Source organism: Toxorhynchites rutilus, chromosome 1 (assembly GCF_029784135.1).
Source record: "Toxorhynchites rutilus septentrionalis strain SRP chromosome 1, ASM2978413v1, whole genome shotgun sequence".
NCBI lineage: Eukaryota > Metazoa > Arthropoda > Insecta > Diptera > Culicidae > Toxorhynchites > Toxorhynchites rutilus.
This window is the reverse complement of record NC_073744.1, coordinates 149,968,286-149,988,207: the sequence shown is the minus strand read 5'-3', so window position 1 is coordinate 149,988,207 and position 19,922 is coordinate 149,968,286. Positions and strand designations below refer to the sequence as shown.

The following is a 19,922-nucleotide window of genomic DNA, read 5'->3' as shown; positions in this document are numbered from 1 at the left end:
AAAATATGTTGGGAACCTAAAACTTTCCGAAGGCTTCTTGTGGGGATATACTAGTATCGACTCCTTTCTGGTATCTTCATGAAAATGAAACTACCGAACAGCCCAGCCATGTGTCATCGATCGACATATTCAATAATCGAAAGGTGTGATGAATACGGTGAGTGAGGTAAGTCCTTATTTTAATGTTTCCAATATGGTTTTAACAGTTTTGCAGGATGTGGTCGGATGGGGATTTTATCCAATGTTTGGTTCAAACGCACTTATTCTATTCGATAGCGATATCCCGTGATTGGTTTGTGCTTCGCCGGCACGCCAATGCGTTCTTTGTCTTCAAGATCAAAATTGGCAGTAACAATCGCCGTATGTCTCAACAAGAATTCGATGTGATCCAGGTCTCAATAAAAATGTCATCGCAAACGAAGAATATAGATTAGGACTGATGCAAGTGATCCTGCACACATTCCTTCCAATAAATAACAACAATTCTGCATTCTTTCATTTTGTTTATTAATTTTCCATATCATACATTATTCATGCCTGACAGATTTTAGTTCAATTACCCTTTCATTTCAATCAATATGACGACTTGAGTTCTCTTAGTATATGCAAAATTTTTGCCGAAGGTTTCAGTCAAACACATGATCTCTAGCTGTCGTCCATTTGTTTGTGCTAGTCATTATTATTACCGGAAGTGTCGGCTCTACCGTGTGTTATATTGGTCGAATAACTGGGTAGCGAATGTCCAGAGAAACTTTGACCAGTTTATCGGCGCGCGTGTGTGTGGATGTGTTTGTGAGTGTATATTTATGTTTCTTGTTTGCTGCTGAAGACAAAAGGATTTTCTCTTCTGTTGTTGCATTCATTTTTGTGCCACTGTTACATAGAACACTATCCATTAGATTTCAATTTACCAATATTACACAGATACAGTTTGAATTTTTGTTTTGTAAATATCGATTATACAACTACTACTAAAACTCTAAAACGATTTCACTGATGATGTCGGAAGTAGACGGGAGCAAAAAAACAACAGAAAAAACCATTGTTGTTGAGTGGTCTTCAGCGCGTTTGGCACAATAAGTTACTAAGTTTATCTTTTGCTTTGTAGGGGTTGACGTATCATTTTTTCGTCTCTCTCACGTCGGAGTAAATTTTACAAACTACGGTAAGTAATAGTTTTTTTTTGTATTGCCAAGCGCTCTGGCTGCTCCAATTTGTGCTAAATACAGCGATGAATAAATTTCAAGAAAAAACATTTATAATGTTTGTATGCTTACACATTTGTCGAACTTGTTTCCTGCGCGATCTAACGTTTTGATTGATTCAATGTAAGGAAATTATTTATAACTGAAACGAATACAGAGCTAAAATTTATACAGTATACATCGACGAAAATACAATGGCACGATAAAAGTAATGGAAATATAGTCCGGCTGATGATTGACCGTGACATTCTACGGAACTCTCTTTAGATGATGATTGATCGGAAGTGCTTTCCGGGAGGTTTCTGTTCTCTACGATCAGCTTGTTTTCTGGTGGGCGTTTTTCTTTAGATAATACTCTTTGGCTAGCTGCTTCTCCTACTGGCTTACTTTTATTAAGTGGTTTTAGTTTGTTTTTTTTTTTGATAACAGCTTGTGTCGTTTCACCTTGTTATGATTTGTATGATTCGTATGTGCGTACTTTCAGTACCTAGAGACTAGAGTAACTAAGAGGAAGAGAACGGAAATTGTTTTATCTGCTATGATCGCAACTGCACTGCATGACTTCCTGACGGTTTAGAGCTGTTCCACCGCAAATGACGATTCTTCCAATAAATTTAATTATTTGTATTTTTTTAATTGCTCAATTTTTGCAGACGCAACCTCCATGACCAAAAAGGTCATATTGCATCCACGGCATTTTGACTCCAGCCTTATATTCGAGAAGGGCCTGAACAAAGATTGTTTGAAAATTAAAAAAAAATATATGATTCAGAAACGATTAGTCCAATTAACTTGGTGTTCTCCACAATGTTTTAGGTTATTATCAGGACTATGTAGAGAAAGTATTGGGTTGGGGAATAGGTTTATACCGTTCTTATATTTCTTTTATTTTACAACAATTTGTTTTATTTATTCGATAGAACTCTTCTTGATGTGTAAAACTATGTTAATTGCATTTTTGAGTTATATAATTTTTTATTAGTTTTGAGGCTTAGAAATGAAGTACCCAGCAGGCAAAAATCAACATTTTCGAGACCTGCTCTTCTTCGCTTTTTATCGAGGTCAAAAAACCAGTGCCACAAATTATCACAATTTATTCACGAATGAAGGAATTAGCTTTTTTTCCAGTGTCGGATGAATTCTCATAATGAGTATAACACAAGAGTCGAGACGCGTGAACTTGTCTGGTATTTTGGACGAAAACAGCATGAACGAATATCGAAAAGCCTGCATTCAGGCACTTTCATTACTGTCAATAATTCCAGGTGATTATCACAAACGTTAAGTTTGATTTCCATATTTAGAAACAAAGAAAGGACCAGGAATCCGGAAAAGGCAAGATTAGTTTTCGCTGAGCGTTGACCGTTGTGCAGTGTTGAGTGGTTGAACGACGTTTAGCGTTCCGTTTCCGTTTTCGTGCTCTTTTACTACCGCCATTTCGCTCTAACACGATCTTAGTTTCTAACACTTTATTTGTCTAACTCCACTCCACTAACTCCATTTCAATGAACCGGAAGTCACCATCTTCTTTTCCAAAATGGCATCGGAATACGATATTCGACATCTGTGTGCATATTATTCCGTTTCACATGTTCTGCAATCTTTTTTCATTTTAGAAACATGTCAAAAACATACCAAACGCGAGAACTCACACACAAAAATGCTATGATAAAAATATTATTTTTTCAGGAGTCTCCACACAAAAATGCCATGTATTCCAGAAACTATAAAAGATAGAAAATAAGTGTCTTCGCCAAAGTCCATATTTTATTAAGATCTAAAACTTTGTCTAATGCACTACATCGCTATCTTGACTTCGAACAAAATTAGGATTAGTTGTTATTTTTTTAAATGAGAACATGAAAAAGTTGTTAGAAAAACTGTTTCCCTGTGAAAGTTCCCATCTTCCGATGTATGGATGACTTGTTGGTAATTGTATGGACTAATCATACATATTTTTTAGAGGAATTTAAAAAAATATGTTCATAAAAAACGAGTTTCAATTTTTTGAGTAATTTTTTTCCAGTGTAGCTACTTTCGGAAAAAAATGGCTGGGTTATATATATATGATATAACCACAAGGTTGACATGGAACTACTACCGTTGGCTTAGTAATCGCTTTTTTGTATCGATTAAGTTATCAATTGAGTGAAATAATTTCGAATTCAATTGAATTCAACATATTTACTTTGTAAGTGAAGAATTCGAACAAATGAGCAGCTACAGAGGCATTTGGTGTGAGTTCTAAACCATAGATAAAGTGGGGAAGTAGAAGAGTTTTAAATAATCTTATTCAAACCGTAACATACAACATACTTGCATTAAGTCTCAAGTGGCGCAGACCTGCATAGATTTTTGAGTATTATTTTGTGTATTAATATGAGCTTTCCATCCCATATCATACTGCAAAATAACCAGCTCGGAAACCTGATTGAAAAGGAGTAAGAAGGCTGAACGTGTTTTTAAACTCTTGCATTTGATGCTTGGAAAAAAGCATTGGACAAAGAGCAAAGAATGTTAATTGGACGCATGTTGTTTAATGCATTTTTTTTGGTTTTTTCAGGTGTGTGAATTATTTTAGTTGCTTTCCACGCTCGAGTAAATTTAGAAGCAGAAAATATTAGGTTAAATATGAATGTAATTGAAGTAATAACGTAGGGTAGAATGGAGCGAGTAAAGTTTTCGCTGAAGAAATTATTGATTTCATCACCAGAGTTAGGAAACTTTGTTTGATTATCAGGAGGTAAAGTAACATCGAATTGCTTGAGTCTCATCCACAGTTGCTGACTAGAATTACCGGAATGCAAAATAGAGGAAACGTAATCAGCTTTGGCTGTTTTTATTAAATGATTAACACGTTCATATGTTGCATGATCAAAACCACTTCTGCTTCTAGTCCACTGCATGTATGCAACATTTCTTGAAAACATGGCATTATGAATTTCTTCATTGGAATGAAAATTATTTGACTGGAACGAACGTATCAAAAAGATCTAACAAGCACATATTCAGAAAATCATCCGCAAGAACGGTATCCTGTATGCTATAGAGTAAAGAGCAGCCACCTGATTGAAATTCACGACAAAGTCTTCATTGTTTGTTAACAATAACTCGATCAGAGAACATCCCCCAGGATAGAAATGAGTGGGTTCTTGATTTATGCAACTAAATCCGAAACGGTCAATTACGTTGCAAAAACGCAAGCTTTTGTTGTTCCTCTTGTTTAAATGCGTGTTTTGCATGATATGGCGACCGTTACATTGTGAGGAAGGGCCTGATAGTGATAACAACGCCTACTACGCAGAGACGAGTTGGCCACTTTTCTGATTGCTCGCCGTATAAACGTTCCTTGTGCGGAAACGAATCTGAAAAATAGGCAGCTCAAATCGAACGATCCATTCTAGCCAGGAAATCCAATCCATTGTGACAGACACATTCGTACTTTTGCCGCTGCTGTTGCCAATGTAGCTTCTATAGGTGTAATTTCCAAATTGTTATAGAGTGCCCAAATCGATTGAAGCAAAAATCTCATCAATCCATCGTGAATTGACTCAACAAAAAGCGTTTGAAATTTAATTTTTACGATGCGATCGATTTTCGTTTCACAATTTGCACCCCTAATATGTTCGCGAAAGACGCAATTCTACGTCAAAAATCAAAAGCATCTTTTTTTAGAAATTTGAGTTTTAAGTGTTATTTTCGAAATAGAATAAAAATGAAACTTTTTTTTGAACATCGCATACTTTCTTCATAAGGCCCAAATAATAACCTAAAATATTGCGGAAGACACCAAAACAATCGGACCAGTTCAATTGGTTTCTGTGTTTCTTTTCTTTTATTTTCAAGCAATTTTTGTTTGGGCCCATCTCAAAAGTAAGGTTAGAGTCAAAAATGGAAAACCGATTATACAAAATGTCCTTTCTGGTTATTGAGAATGTGTCTGCAAAATCAAAGCCAAATAAAAAAAAAATACAAAAATATCGACCTTCGAATTCGAATGGAATCGCTCTTTTTAGTAGTAAGTCGGGAAGGGGTGGTAATTTGCTGCTGCTGCCGCAGCGGATGTGTGTTGATTCAGCGGCGGAGAGGTGAGATTCTGCTTAACCGAGTGATGATGATAGTTTGGTGTACCGACCTGGTGGTGGTGATGATGATGGTAAGCTCCGAAGCCCCTCTGAGGGGACACCACGTGGCGTGGAGGAGGTGGTGCCGGTCCGGGAGTTTCCGCCAACAACCGGTTGTTTTGCTCGAAGATCAGATGGGCAGCGGGATCGACCAGGAGACGGTGATTGCTGGCAGCAAGCTGTTCACTAGCCAACAAACGGTGATGATCTGGCAACGAGTCACGGTTGGAGTGCTGTATCTGGGAGGAGAGGAACGATGGATGCCGCACGTGGTGGGGAGTGTTTCCGACCATCATGTTGCTGCCACTGTTCGAGCTTAGATCCAACGAAACCATACGGATCATATCCGGGTGGGGATGGGAGTAAGGGATCGCCGGGGAGGGTGGTGAAGGGACAAGGTAGTTCGAGGTACGACTCAAATCAACCGATGCCGGTTGATCTGATTCCGTGTCCTGACCGATGTGATCCTGTATCATGTGCTGCATTTGTTGCTGATGTTGTTGCTGTTGTTGCTGCTGCAACTGGTATTCTTGCTGCTGCTGGTGCTGATGTTGTTGCTGTTGTTGCTGCTGGTGTTGCTCGCGTTCATTGAGAATGTCGTAGATATGGTGGTGGTATCGGTTGAAGTTCAGGTTAGGTCCAGACGGTGGAACCTGGAAGTTGGTGTGTGAGTAACTCGAAGATAAACCCGCCCGAGATGTCATATCCAATCCCTGGAAGTCTGAAGCTTCGTTCATTGCATTGTTCGACCGGAAGTCTGGAAGATCTACGTTCGGTTCGGAGTTGTACTTCAGACGAAGATCTGCGGATAGATCCGCACCAATAGTGTTTCGCCCAGTGTCATACTTACTACCGCCACTACCTGCAGTCGCCGCCAGGAAGTCGGCAGTAGACGTCTGATTATTGAGTTTCAGCTTAGCTTCGCTATTGGCGGCACTGACCGACAGATTCTCCGCGATCACAATACTGCTATCCTCATCGCTGGACATATGCTGCATGTGGTGGTTACTCTTGAGGTTAGCTTCAAAGTTCTCCAGAGCAAGCGAGCTGATGGTTTTCTCCTGTCGACGTGCGTAGTTATTACTCTCGGAGCGGAAGTCGTATCTTGGCAATGACGGTGTCGATGCGGGTGATATGAGATCATGATCTCCGTAGATCTGTCGGGAGCTTGAACGTACCGGAGAATTCGTAGCAATGTGTGGCTGTCCTTGCGCCCCGTTCGAGTTCGAATAGCTGAAATCGTTCTGCTCCGGGGACATTGCACTGCGTACAGAATCTACACTTGGCGTATGTTTATGTGGCGTCGATTGGGATTGTTGCTGCTGATGTTGTTGGCTGTCATAACCTAGCATTTCTCCGTCACCGTAGGCTGAAAGCTTGTCGCGTGATTTTGGCCTCACCACTTCGATCTCACTCCGTTCTTGGATGATACTGGCATCATCTGGAGACTGCGTAGAGAATTGAGACATGGAGTTCATGAAATTGTGAGGTTTCAACATCTTCATATCGTCTACGGACCCATCAATACCACTTGTGTTGAACGAGTCGGACTGAAGGTTGTTACCATTGCCACCTGCGTTGCCACTATCAATATCGGTCATGTGCATGTCCTGCTGGTCGTTGTTGCTGTTGTTCATCTCCGCTTCGTTTATTATATTGCTGACGGAATTTAGGGCGGCTTCCACCAACATGCTGGCCGACGTGGGAATAGTGTTGATAGCGTTTCTACTTGTCACACCACCGTTATTATTGTAGAAGCTACCCAACAGTGATTGATGATTGAAATGCGTTGGAAAAGTGTGACTTTGGAATGTTGGCAAGTCCGGCAAAGAACTATTCAAACCCGTAAAACTAGACGTATACTGTTGTTGCTGCTGATGTTGCTGTTGCTGCTGAGTCTGCTGACTTTGTGAGCTGGAGTTCTGTTGATTTTGATTGTTCGAATCAACCACATCCAGGATCGTAGAATTATCGTCGTCGTCTTCATCGTCATCCACGGCATGATTTTGCTGTGAGCTGTGCCCTACGTTTCCATTCATTATCAGCTTGGTGATGAAATCCCTGTTGGCAGCCGCCGCGAGCATATTCTCCGAGTTGTTGTCATCCTGTAGATGATCGTTGTCGCTGATCCACTTTTTGCTACCTTTGCTAATCACCAGCCCCGGATTACCACCATTCATGAATTCTTTGTACTTATGGTTGGCGGCTAAAGCATTCAGATCACCAAAACCATCGCCGTCAGCTAGCGGTTTGTCGTCTTCGTTGGACATCTTATAATGCAGTTGGTTCGGCTCACTTTGACTTGATATGTTAGATAGGCGAGAATGCAGCTGACTAAAGTCGTCATGCTTCTCTTCCTGCAGTGGCTGACTCAAATGACGCTGAATAGCCTCCAGACGCTCATCCCGCTCCGTACAATCGTTCGAATCTAAATCATCCTCCAACTCTTCCTTTCTTACTCCATCACCGCCATCCATTCCGGTCACTCCACCGGGAACCTTCGAGAAGTCCTTGAGATTCCCGTTCAGAATCGACGAAATTTTATTCGAAAGCAGCGACAAATTGCTGTCGTTTTTGCAAATCTCGCTGAACGATTCCAGAATGTTTTTCGTCTTGAGGATGTTACCGGAGATCTCCTTGGGGGCACGTTTCCTCTTCTCGCCATTCGGATGCTGACCTTCCTCGCCCGGTTCCAACTTCCGGCGCTGCCGACGCTGGATCCCATCTACAATAAGATCTACATTAGTGTGGCTTAGGAATGTTCGCGTCGTTGGGGCTGGAATGGCTACTTACCAACCAATCCATCATTCATACCACCCGAATACGCGTCGAAAGTGTACGCCACACTGCGCTCAATCTTCGGCATCTGTTCCTGTGTGTAGCCGTGTACCTTCTTGTAGTGGAACTGGAGACACTGTTTGGTCGTGAATGCCGCCACGCACTCGCCCTCCGCGCATCTGTTGTCAGACGGGTACATAGCAGAATATTTTTTAGAGAACGTTTTTCTGTCTATCTAAGGGTTTAAAGGTTTCCAAAGGTCAAAGAAATTATTGCATCACACACAATTCTAATAGCTCATCGTGCAAACATCGTAGCTAGGTTTAACGGGTACTGTTTACATCTCTTAAAATTTGAGAATCTATGGTATACAGTGTGTGAAGTTCCTGGATTCAAGCCAGGAGGAGAGTCCAGCGTTGCCAATGTTCCAGTGGATTCTTTCAGTTTTTTCCTCGATTCAGTCAAACAGTAAAATCCCTAAATCTTTCAGTATTTTTAAAATATTATCCAGTTTATCCAGCTTCTTTTATAGGTGAACTTCAATTTTACCCATTTTATGTAAAATAAATTCTGAATGTATAAATATTATTGTCACAGCCCTACGGGATGCGACGCACCTCATGATACGCAACACAATTTTTGCAGCGCCCGGGTGCGTCCCTGGCTCGTTATTTGTCAGCAGGTTTGTTGTGAGCGATGAAATGCAGGATATATACAAAAGATTAATTGAATAGCTCAGATAGGAACGAATGACCATCGGGTTGAAGTCCCTTAAAAGCAAAAACTGAACTGAACTGAATAGCTCAGAGTGTGGTGAAAAGTTCGAAGAATTGTCTATATCCTATGAATTTGAATTTGTTATTCTACTATCTAGCTTAAAAATACCTAATTTAGCGTAAAAATACGAGCCTTAAACTACATTATCCTTAATTAGAAACATAAAGGAGGTAAACCTGATCAGCAAAATATATTATAGTTAAACTAACCCTTTTGATCAGTTTCATAAGGACGAAATTCCTTACAAGGTTTTTATTATCATTCACACTTGTGGCGCCATCCTATTGAAACCACATATCGTCCATGTCCATATCATCCAATTCGGGCCAAAAATATTTGGTTATCATTGAGCGGTAGCGATTCTCATTCACAGTAACATGCCGGTCTTGTTCATCACGGAAGAAGTACGGCACAATGACGCAGCCGGACCATAAACCGCACCAAACCGTAGTTTTTTCGGGATGCGATGGTGACTCATGGAGTACGTGGGGATTGCTGCCTGACCTAGAACGCATATTTTGCTTATTGACGAAGCTATTCAGCCAGAAATGAGCCTCACCGCTGAAGATGATTTTTCGATGAAAATTCGGGTTATTTTCAAGTTGTGGCTCAGCCCAATTCACGAACATTCGACGCTTCTGGTAGTCAAGCTTCAGTTCTGTGCTTCAGTTCATGCGTCAATTTGGTCTTGTAAGGATGTAGGTTAGGATCTTTTCGCCAAATTCGCCACAACGACGTCACAGAGATGCCCAACGCTTGAGAACGACGTGTTAGAGACTGATTTGGGTCTTCCTCAATTGATGCGTCTGATGCGATTGATGATCTGGCAGGATGATTATGACGACCATAAATTGGACGTAGCGCTCTTAAAGTTGAGGCCATTTACTCCAAATTTCGGTAGTAAATTTTAATAATCTCGACTCATTGTTGGATCGTATATCTTTCCATTATGAAATGGCAAACCTTATTGAAGAGAAATGTCAAGCGAGCAGGAAAAAATATGGCGTCGTTTGCTGTCCCTATCGGTCTGCTTTTGTAGCGTCCCTATTGAAATACCCGTTACAATTTTGTTTTTGCGTACTTACTTTAAATAAAAGTATCGCAGTTCCTAATCGTTCATCATTTTTCTTTTATTAATTCCAACGATTCTAGTCTGATCATGTGGATCTGTAGTCTCTAAACTTCATTCAAATTGAAAGTGGTCGAAAGCTGATCGATCTGTCATTCCCCGTGGAATCATTCGAAGCTTTCTGACCTATATCAGATAGAGTGCCTGATCACGAACCTCACTGAACGGTGAAAAGAGAATGGTTTGCATGCAAGGTTATATGTACTTCACTTCGTTTTCACCGCGAAGTGATGATCGTGATCAGGCCCAGACTATTTTTTATTCGGTCCACGTGATTAGCTTTCGCTGTGTTTTTAAGTGTGGTGCAATAATTTCCCGAGACATCTTTCGCAACGTAAACTTACTTGAACGGTCGAACCCCGGAGTGGGTCAACATGTGAATTTTTAGGTTGCTCCTGTTCTGGAACAGCTTCTGGCACCGGGGACAACTCACTACCGCCGAGTTTCTACTGTGAACTTCCTTCGAGTGACGCTGCAATGCAGCCCGTGAGCCCAACAGTTTGGAGCACAACTTGCACTGAAAGTCCCGCAGCACTTCGGCCATATCGCTGTGCATTCGTTTGATGTGTACTTTCAGCTTCTGCGGTTGGCAGAATTTGCGTCCACAAAAGTCACACAGTGGGCGTGCCCGCTGGGGATTCATGCTGCAACCGTATGTTCGATGCATCTCCAAGTAGTTAAGGCGCAGGAAGAACTGAACGAGATCAATATCGTTGTGAACACGAGATCCAGAATGTTGAAAGCTACAAAATTACCTTCTGACAAAACTGACACTGATAAGCTCCCTTGCCGTCGTGCATCTTTTCGGCATGTTTCATGATGTTCTCCTTACCGAGGACCGCAATGCCGCACACTTTGCAGTGGTATTTTCGAATCGTCAAACTGAACGACGGATCGTGGAAGACCGAGCAGTGTGTCCGATAATACAGTGAGTGTTCGAACTTCAGATTACAACCACCACAGTCTGAAAAACATTGTTTGAACATGGCATTATCTACCCAAATGTGGAACACTTACTTGTTTTCTCCATTTTCTTCTTCCCCCAGGCCGAATTCGTGTCGTCACTCCAGTACAGCAGTTCGCTGCCAACATCCAGGTCCGAACATGTAACGAACACGATCTGACTATTTCGCACTTTCAGTACGCAGTTCTTCTGGTCACGATGTCTAGCTGGCCGCAGATATCTCAACCAGTTGGCCTGATTCTTGTTCTCCATGTTGATGTAGGTGGATTTGGTTCCATCAAACGTCTCAAAAATGTACCGCATATTGCAGTCATCTTGGATTTCGGTTTCCTTCACCACCTGGCCAATGACCGGCCCCAGTTGCGTATACTTTGGTATGAAAATCTTCGTGTAGATGCTCAGTCCATGGTTGATCGTGTTGGTCACTGTGGCGGTTGGTGCAGGTGGTGGTGCTAGCGATTCATTCGGGGGTTGTAAAGCACATGACGATGACTCGTTGACATCCAGGGATAGCTGAGGATTACTGCTAGCAGCCGGCGGAGCCGTACTGATCGTGGTTGCCAGCGGTGCCAAACGCAATTCGAACTCTTGCGGTAGTGAAGTTTCGGAAAATGACGGTATAATGTCCAACTTCTCCTCAAACTGATTCTCCTCCATCTCATCGCCCTCATCATCATCCTCGTCGTCATCGTAATTATCTTCGTTCTCATCGTCCATTTCTTCCGGATTCTCCGTTTTCAACACAATTTTGTGCTTCTTGATCAAATCTTCGTTCTGGTCTAACCATTCTTTAAGCTCGATTTTGTTATTGATTACTGCCAGTGGCGTATTCAGCGGACACGGGTCGAGTCCGTGCTTCAGACTACAGCCAATACAGGCTTTATTCTTCGTTGTTGGTGCTTTTCTAGGCTTCTTTGGCGGGGGCAACAGTGGTTTTCGCTCGTCCGGCGTGAGTGGACCATACTCCTGCTCTTCGTACTCTATACGAAGTCCAACGGTACCTGTTTCTCGTTTCACCTTCCTGCTTGTACCGAGTTTCGGATCGAAAGGTGCCTTCCGGATATCAACCTTCCTAATGTCGAGCTTACTATCGTAAGTCTCATCGTCCGAAGGACGATCGGAGTGCTCCGAGAAGTTTGACGTCGAAGGCAACTCTTCACCGAATGATTTACGTTCCATTTTCTGCTTCTCCTCCAACTCGGTTTTAATCTTCTCAGCAATGCGGTAATCTAGCACCTCCGTTTCAGCGTGTAACGAATCTTCGGAAACAGACCCCATCGTGCTGCTAATCGAATCCTGCTGCACCTCATTACCCTGAGCAGCTCTACTAGAAATCTTCTTGATAATGTTCTGTGAGATGTACTGTTCGTCATCTTCGTCACCACCCTCGGCAGCCGCCTCCTCGTCCCGTTGATCACCCTCGTTCGGTGGATCGGGAGACCGCATCGGTTGCTGCGAGCGCATCCGCCGCCGCCTGAACTCCATGCCCGTTCCACTCTCGTTATCATCCTCGTCTTCGTGGAAGTCGAATACACCGCCGGAAGCATTCACACCGGAGGTTCGTAAACTGCTACTGCTATTGTTGCTGTCGTTGATTATATTTACATTGTCTTGGAATTGTACTCTTTTGGTTTTCTTAGTGCTAGGTTTCCCACTCGAATGACCCGCCGCCAGTACGCCGGGTGGCACATCGCTACGCGATTCGTCCTCCGGATGCAGCCTATCGCCGTTCAATCTGCAAGAGGCAACAGAAACGATGGTAAGTGATTTGGGTTACGATATATTGCTATACTTCGATAGATGGATTAGTTCGTTGCGAAAGTTTCAAGGCGAGAACGTTTAACCTTTTCGCAACGAGCGTCGTCTATAGACGACATCAGGATGATACTGCATATCGATTACACCAGCGCGATATGCATACTTTTCGGCGCAGTGCTCCGTTCAGCGGTAGCAGTCCGACGGAGCACACTGCCGTAATGAAACGGCTAAGCTTTCGTGGCGATCGTTTTCGCAGGTGACACGTACTTGGTCACAGGCGATTGTAAAACCATACTTATTCCACATTTACTAACCGCCTAAATCAATTTTTGGCAACGAAAAAGAACTACAACAATGTGTGCGTGTGACGCGAGAATAGACAAGCACTCTCCACCAGATGGTCTGAATACCAAAGTGGTGCACCATTTTATCGAGCCTTGGAATCGAAGTAGCGAACAAAATCGTACCTTGGTATGCAACAACATTAATTAAAAACAAACTATTGACCCGCTGCAAATCAGCACTTCCTATCAAGCAATGGCGTTCTGTATGTCACAACATTAAAGGAGACTAGCTTATGAGGGCCCCGGTCTGGAAAATCCGAAAAATGGAATTTTTGTTTTTTTGCATTTTTGGGAAGCTTATACCCTCAGAAATGTTGTCCTAAAAGGATTTTTCTATATTTTATTTCGTTGGAAAGTTACAGCCAAAAGTAAAAATCACCTCAAGGGATATAGTATTGCTGTACGAATTTTGAAACGCGTTTTTCTCGAAACCATGTTTTCTCAACTGGTGGTATCGACATCTCAGGATCTACTCGACAGATTTGGCTGAAATTTTTTATCAGCATGTAAAAATGGATTAGCTAAAGCGTTGCATAGCCGTATTTTTGATATCTCATTTTTTCGATTTTTTATGAGCTTCTAAACAATAATTTTCCATGAAAAATAACTCATTTTTAATAAAAACGACCGCCATTTTAGCAATTTTTCGAATTTTCCAAATTCCCTATGTAAAGCTTTAGGTATTGTCTTGAAGTTTCAAAATATTCATTGGAATTTGTTCTACGACACCCCCTTGCTTCAGAACCGATACCATCACAAGATATCGATTTTCAGAGAGCATCTACACATCCAGCTTTCAATAGCGTAATAACCATTATTCGTGCACTCAAAAAATGGAAAATATTTCTTCAAATATACCTTAAACAATAACCAGAATACCCGAACACATCACTTTATTCGTAACATTCGAAGAAAAAATCACGAAAATTCATTTTTTTACGACCTTGTAGACAGGGGTCCCCCCTTAAGACTGTGTGACAGAAATCACGAATGATTTCTTTTTATCCAATAAGTAATAAATAATAATAACAAAATGTAATACATATTATGCTCTAGTCTTTGGCACTCGGTAATTGGCAGAAATTGAAGGCTTTGCCTGATGAATTACATAGATGTTTATAAACTGATCATTTACCCTGCAATTGATATTCATATTCACGCGAGCCTCATTCGTAGTGCTATATGAAAGTTATGCCTCGTGGCTACATTAGTTTAGAGCCGAATGAACTATCTGAGCTCAAGACCGCCCCGCTGCCGTCATTACATTAGTTGTTGGTTGATAGCATAGATAGGTTAACACAGAAATGTACAGAACGAATATATTAAAATATTAAATTGCTTTCATCAATTTGAAGCATTTACGGACTGGGGAGTCGTAATGTACAGTATGTCAAACAAACTTTAGGGAAATTCGATTCATTTGGTATACAAATCTATCAATGGAACATCGAGATCAAGTCGATAAGAATTTTGCTCGTTAGCTCTATTTTACTATTATAGATACCGAGTAAGTCGATAGCATCGATCGAGTGAAAGCTATCGGTGTAATTGTCCTACTTTTCCGAGTTGTTTGGTTTGCTAGGCAACAAATCTTCAAAGAATTATTTTGTTTTGGTTTGCGTTCTTGATATTTTCCTTTGAGAAATGCTCAGAAACACTTAAATATTAGGCTGTCAAAAAAGGCCTGCGGTATTTCCGCGAGGTGTCGTTGTAAGCGCGTAGTTCTAGTTGTATTCATTGTACCGAGTCATACTATAGCTTGTTGGAAAGGTATTTTTGCGCGCTATAATATAGTCCTTGACAGTGTTTTGTTTGGTTAAGTCGTTCGTAAGTTATAGTGTCGCAAATATGGAGCAAAATAAAGAGAAAATCCGATATATTTTACAGTACTACTATGACAAAGGCAAAAATGCATCTCAAGCTGCCAATAAAATTTGTGCAGTTTATGGACCCGATACAGTTTCCATTTCCACCGCACAACGATGGTTTCAACGTTTTCGTTCTGGTGTAGAGGTCGTCGAAGATGCGCCACGCTCCGGAAGGCCTGTCGTCGAAAATTGCGTCAAAATCGCTGAATTAACCGAGAAAGACTGGCATAGTAGCAGCCGTAGCATCGGCCAAGAGCTGGGGATAAGTCATCAAGCCGTTATTAACCATTTGAAGAAGCTTGGATTCACAAAGAAGCTCGATGTATGGGTGCCACATACGTTGACGCAAAAAAACATCTTTGACCGTATCGACGCATGTGAATCGCTGCTGAATCGCAACAAAATCGACCCGTTTCTGAAGCGGATGGTGACTGGCGATGAAAAGTGGGTCACTTAAGCGCAAACGGTCGTGGTCGAAGCCCGCTGAAGCGGCTCAGACGGTGGCCAAGCCCTCATTAACGGCCAGGAAGCTGTGTGTTTGGTGGGATTGTCAAGGAATAATCTATTATGAGCTGCTTCCCTATGGCCAAACGCTCAATTCGGACCTGTACTGCCAACAACTGGACCGCTCACTCATGAAGAAGAGGCCATCTTTGATAAACAGAGTCTTCCATCAGGACAACGCATTGTCTTCCATCAGGACAACGCCAGGCCACACACTTCTTTGGTGACGCGCCAGAAGCTCCGGGAGCTCGGATGGGAGGTTCTTTTGCATCCGCCGTATAGTCCGGACCTTGCACCAAGTGACTACCACCTGTTTTTGTCCATGGCGAACGAGCTAGGTAGTCAGAAGTTAGCCACAAAAGAGGCCTGTGAAAATTGGCTATCCGAGTTTTTTGCCAATAAGGAAGCGAGCTTCTATAACAGGGGTATTATGAAGTTGGCATCTCGTTGGCAGGACGGTCGTGTCTTGAACACAACCTCCTATAATTTTTTTTCCAAATTTGGTAGAGTATGAGGCTGATTTTTTGTACTGTCCAAAGGTGGAAAACTGTTTTTTTTATCCCATTTATTTATTTGCCAGGCTCATCAGCATTTTATCTGTAACAGAGCCGGGTTTTTATCGTGTACATGTACATATGTTTATGTTTCTACAAATTGTAAATTACACAGTAGTAGTAGTAGTAGCCATTTAGGCGTTAGGTTTTCTGTTACATTACATTATGGTCAATTACACTGTAGTAGCCATTTTTTGGCGTAAGGGTATTCTATCTGTTCTTCCATTGTTCAGCAGACCGGGCAGCGGAGACAGTTGATATTGATCATTGTTGGGTTATTTATAGAACAGCAGCCCGATGTTTCTTGCAGAGCAGAGCAGTTGTATGGATGAATCGATCTTTGTTCCACCGTGGATCGATCTCCATAGCTGATGATGGTTGCGTGGACGTAGTTATTCTATAACAACACAAAGATGGTCAATTGAGGGCCCTGAGTTTGAACTCACGATCGATCGCTTAGTAAGCGAACGCGTAACCAAGTGGCTACGAAGACCCCCTTGGAAAACTGTTACTGGAATCCATTTGGAGAACACTGCTTCTGTATGAGTCAACCACGAAACTATTGTTTTTAGTATCATCAAGGTACTCCCTGGTACAAATTATTGTCGTTAAATTCGACATACATCCATTAATGTTGTTCCAAAGAAAATATGTATGCGAAGCAACGAAACATGACATGTAATATGCATTGAATACGCGATGAGAAGGATAACGTTACGCTGTATGTAATTATTTTCTGCATTCATCATTTGCACGTAAATTGTATGAATCATGTCGTGCTTACAGTAATAAAAAATACGAAATCATTATTTTCGCTTCAATACCCTCGTCTTTGATTTATTTTTTCCTCCGATGGGTTTCTTCCCACCAAAAAGGGACATCTATCAAACAGCATCCTCTCTCTCAGTAGACCTTATAAAAGTCCGTCTGCCTTTTCCCAACATAGTCATTACTCATCGCTCACCATGACCCACCTACCCACGGGCAACACAAATATATCCAACTGTGTGGTGACGTCCGCTCTGTTTGTTCATTCGTACGCAAATGCGATATTTTTTTTCTTATTTTGTTGTCCGTCATCGCTGCCAATTGTCAAGCTCTGTACATTCACTGTGCAGAACTCCCATCGGGAGCGCCCACCCACCCAACGGAGGGATCTACTTACCCGTTCATGATTCGATTTTTCCGCTTTCGGTCGTCCACTTCGGCCAATCGAAGCAGAAATGATACAAATTCTACGTCGTTTTTGAACTGCAACACATTCCGGAGGGTATCCCACTTCTCCGCATTCTTCGTTCCGATGTAGATATTCTTGCTGAAATGTTGATGGCGGTATTTCTTTACCCGTTCGTTGATGACCGACGATGTCGTCGATGACCCTGACAAGGCCGTTGATGGCCTGGCCGGTATGGTGCCAGTGCTGTCATTGCTGTTGAGGTTGGTTAAACTAGTGCTATTGGTAACTTCTTGTGGTATTCCCGCTGTTGCTGCTCCTGCTGCTCCTGCTGCTGCTGCTGGAAGACCCGATCCGGTGGTTTGCGCAGTAGTTCCGTGGACCACCAGTCGGGCATTACTGGGGGTACTCGCGGTGCTATCCGTATCACTGATGTTCCCGTTCCCGACTGGGAGTACCATCCCCGTGGGAAGGGACTCCGTTTCCGGTTTCTCCTCATTGTCCGTACTGGGTTCACTATTGTTGTTATTCTGAATACTGACTGGTATCTCAGATTCCGTATCACTGTCCAACACCTTTGGCATCGTATCGTGCATTCCCACGGTTCACTTGGACTTGGACACGACTCTCGCACAGCTCAAAATTACACCATTGTTTTCCCGCACGCAAATGAAAATTTTCACTTCCCAACGCCTATGAAGGCGCCCGTTTTTTCCTCTTCCCAGGCTGCGGGATATACTTTTTTCGCAGTTCCATTATTTCACTCTCACTCACTTTCACATCGCAATCAAATAAAATGTCTAACTTTCATCACCACTGCGAGCAGCGCAGCACATAGAAGGAGGAACCAAATAAAAAAAAACTGGAGGCTGAATGCCAGCCCCGCGATGTCGACAACGATCCGAGCTCGATGGAGCTTCGCTGCTGTATTTCGGGAGGAAAATCCCAACTATTACTCCCAATCAATTTTCAATCGCAGCTTTTCCACTATTCCGGTCGCTCCGTCACGCGTAAACTTGTCCTCTCTAGTCACAGGGTTTGCTTACATTTTGTTTTGAAAACTTTTCAACCATTAAAGTCAAACTTTTACCAGCAAAAATTGCAACTTTAAAACGACCAGAAACTCGTCAAGATGAAACTTTTCATCTTTAATTCTATTTTTTCACTTTTTCCTCCCTCGAACGAAGAGGATGAAATACGCTCCCGCTCTCTCCGGCTCGGAGTCCTGCCCGTTGAGGGGCGCGCGCGAGAATGTCACGAGAGCGCGAACCCAAACGGGGAGAGAGCCAAGGATACACAGAGAGCGAAGTTTTTCCGCTTCCACAACATTGCTTCGAACGCATCTCCAGACTCACTCGCTCCGCATCTGTATTTTCATCATAAATATTTCCCGAACAGCAGCCATCATCCATTTCCACGCATGCATCGGATCCGAAGGGCTGGCTCGATTTTTCCGCGTCTTCCGTTTTGATCCTTCCAACCCCCCCGTATACCAACAATCGGAATGTACGACAAGTGTATGTGTGTGTGTGTGTGTTTGACTGTTTGCCGGAGGATGGAGAAAGCATAGCTTTACATTGCACGGAAGGATACGTTGTCCGGCTGGTGACTAATGGGTACTTGGAAAGGTCTCTATCCTAATCTGACTGTGGGTGAAATCTAGCGTTGGGGGAAAAGGACAGTCGCGATGTGAGCGGAAAAATATCAATCCGCGACGCACACATTGAGCAGGATTGTGAGTTTTGTATGGGGGTGTGTAGGAGCAAGTGTTTGAGTTGGTTTATTACTGAATAAAACCGTTGAGGTGGGTGATGCGTAGCCATCATCACGTGGGGCTCGATGCGATTAATTTGATGCTCGAAGAACGCGTGTGTTTTTGACGGATTGTGGTGTTTGGTACGGCTTTAAAGTCCTAGAAGATACGAACCGCTTTTACACTCAAATGAAATAGAATCTGTTGTACAATATCTCTCTAGCGAATTCGGTTCATGGCTATTTCATTCCCACTCGTTCCCACATTTGCTTTTGTAATTGTTTCACAGTATTGTATCACCTATTAAAATTGTACGAAAGAAAGAATATGAATGAATTCAATTTTATTTTGACTTCGATGAAATTGTTTCAGTAAACCACAACACAGCGGAAGTCCATAGATTGTGAAACTCAACACTCCAAGCTGCCCATCTCATACATCTGCAATAGTTGAACAAACTTGTACCTGTAGCATGACACACATCACCATCATCAAACATCTTGCATACCCCTAACGGATTGAATGACCGTGAAAGATACAGTGACTCAAATTCATAATCATACTCATGGTGGAGTATGATTATGAATTGGAGTACTTTCAAAAGAAGGGAAAAGGGATCTGCATGGTAGAGTACGTTTACGGGTTTGAGTCACTGTATACAGGGTAACTTCGATATAACGTAAGGAAAATGATTTTGGTTTGTCCAGTCGAAAATATGATCAAGGTTTGCCCACTTCTTTGAATGCTCTAATTCAGCTCTCCTGTGTCAAATAAGGTATTCAAATGTTTCAAAACATATAAATAAAATTTTTCATGATTTACAGTAGTTTTATAGCATATTTATACGGAATCACATGTTTTAAAGGATTATAAAATACACCTTCGATTTGTGTCAATGCGCCCCTTATTCGAGCTAACTTTTAATCGATCACCAGATGATTATTTGGCACGAATGCAGACCTTCTCTGGATTATAACACTTACAAATATT

General features: G+C 42.2%; 1 protein-coding gene across 3 annotated transcripts; it reads right to left on the bottom strand.

Annotated features, from left to right (window-relative positions):
* Positions 1 to 492: 492 nt before the first annotated feature.
* On the bottom strand, positions 493 to 18,352 carry LOC129776700 (uncharacterized). 3 transcript variants are annotated; one of them, XM_055782500.1, is made up of 6 exons: positions 17,171 to 18,352; positions 11,031 to 12,712; positions 10,769 to 10,977; positions 10,358 to 10,707; positions 8,123 to 8,286; positions 493 to 8,054 (listed from the first exon to the last, which is right to left on the bottom strand). In XM_055782500.1, the coding sequence occupies exons 1-6, from the start codon at positions 17,773 to 17,775 to the stop codon at positions 5,218 to 5,220; spliced, it is 5,847 nt and encodes a 1,948-aa protein (XP_055638475.1). In that variant the 5' UTR covers positions 17,776 to 18,352; the 3' UTR covers positions 493 to 5,217. The 3 variants fall into 3 exon arrangements, with proteins under 3 accessions (XP_055638475.1, XP_055638482.1, XP_055638491.1); XM_055782507.1 differs by having other exon boundaries at positions 493 to 8,066; positions 8,144 to 8,286; XM_055782516.1 differs by having other exon boundaries at positions 8,144 to 8,286.
* Between the last annotated feature and the right edge of the window lie 1,570 nt (positions 18,353 to 19,922).

Bases quoted from the DNA above. Each gene is read 5' to 3' on its own strand.
- LOC129776700 (XM_055782500.1), bottom strand. From the start codon at position 17,775: ATGCACGATACGATGCCAAAGGTGTTGGACAGTGATACGGAATCTGAG. The intron at 8,287-10,357 runs GTAAGTTTACGT...GTCTGACAACAG, and splicing joins TCCGGGGTTCGACCGTTCAA to ATGCGCGGAGGGCGAGTGCG. The intron at 8,055-8,122 runs GTAAGTAGCCAT...ATCTTATTGTAG, and splicing joins TATGAATGATGGATTGGTTG to ATGGGATCCAGCGTCGGCAG.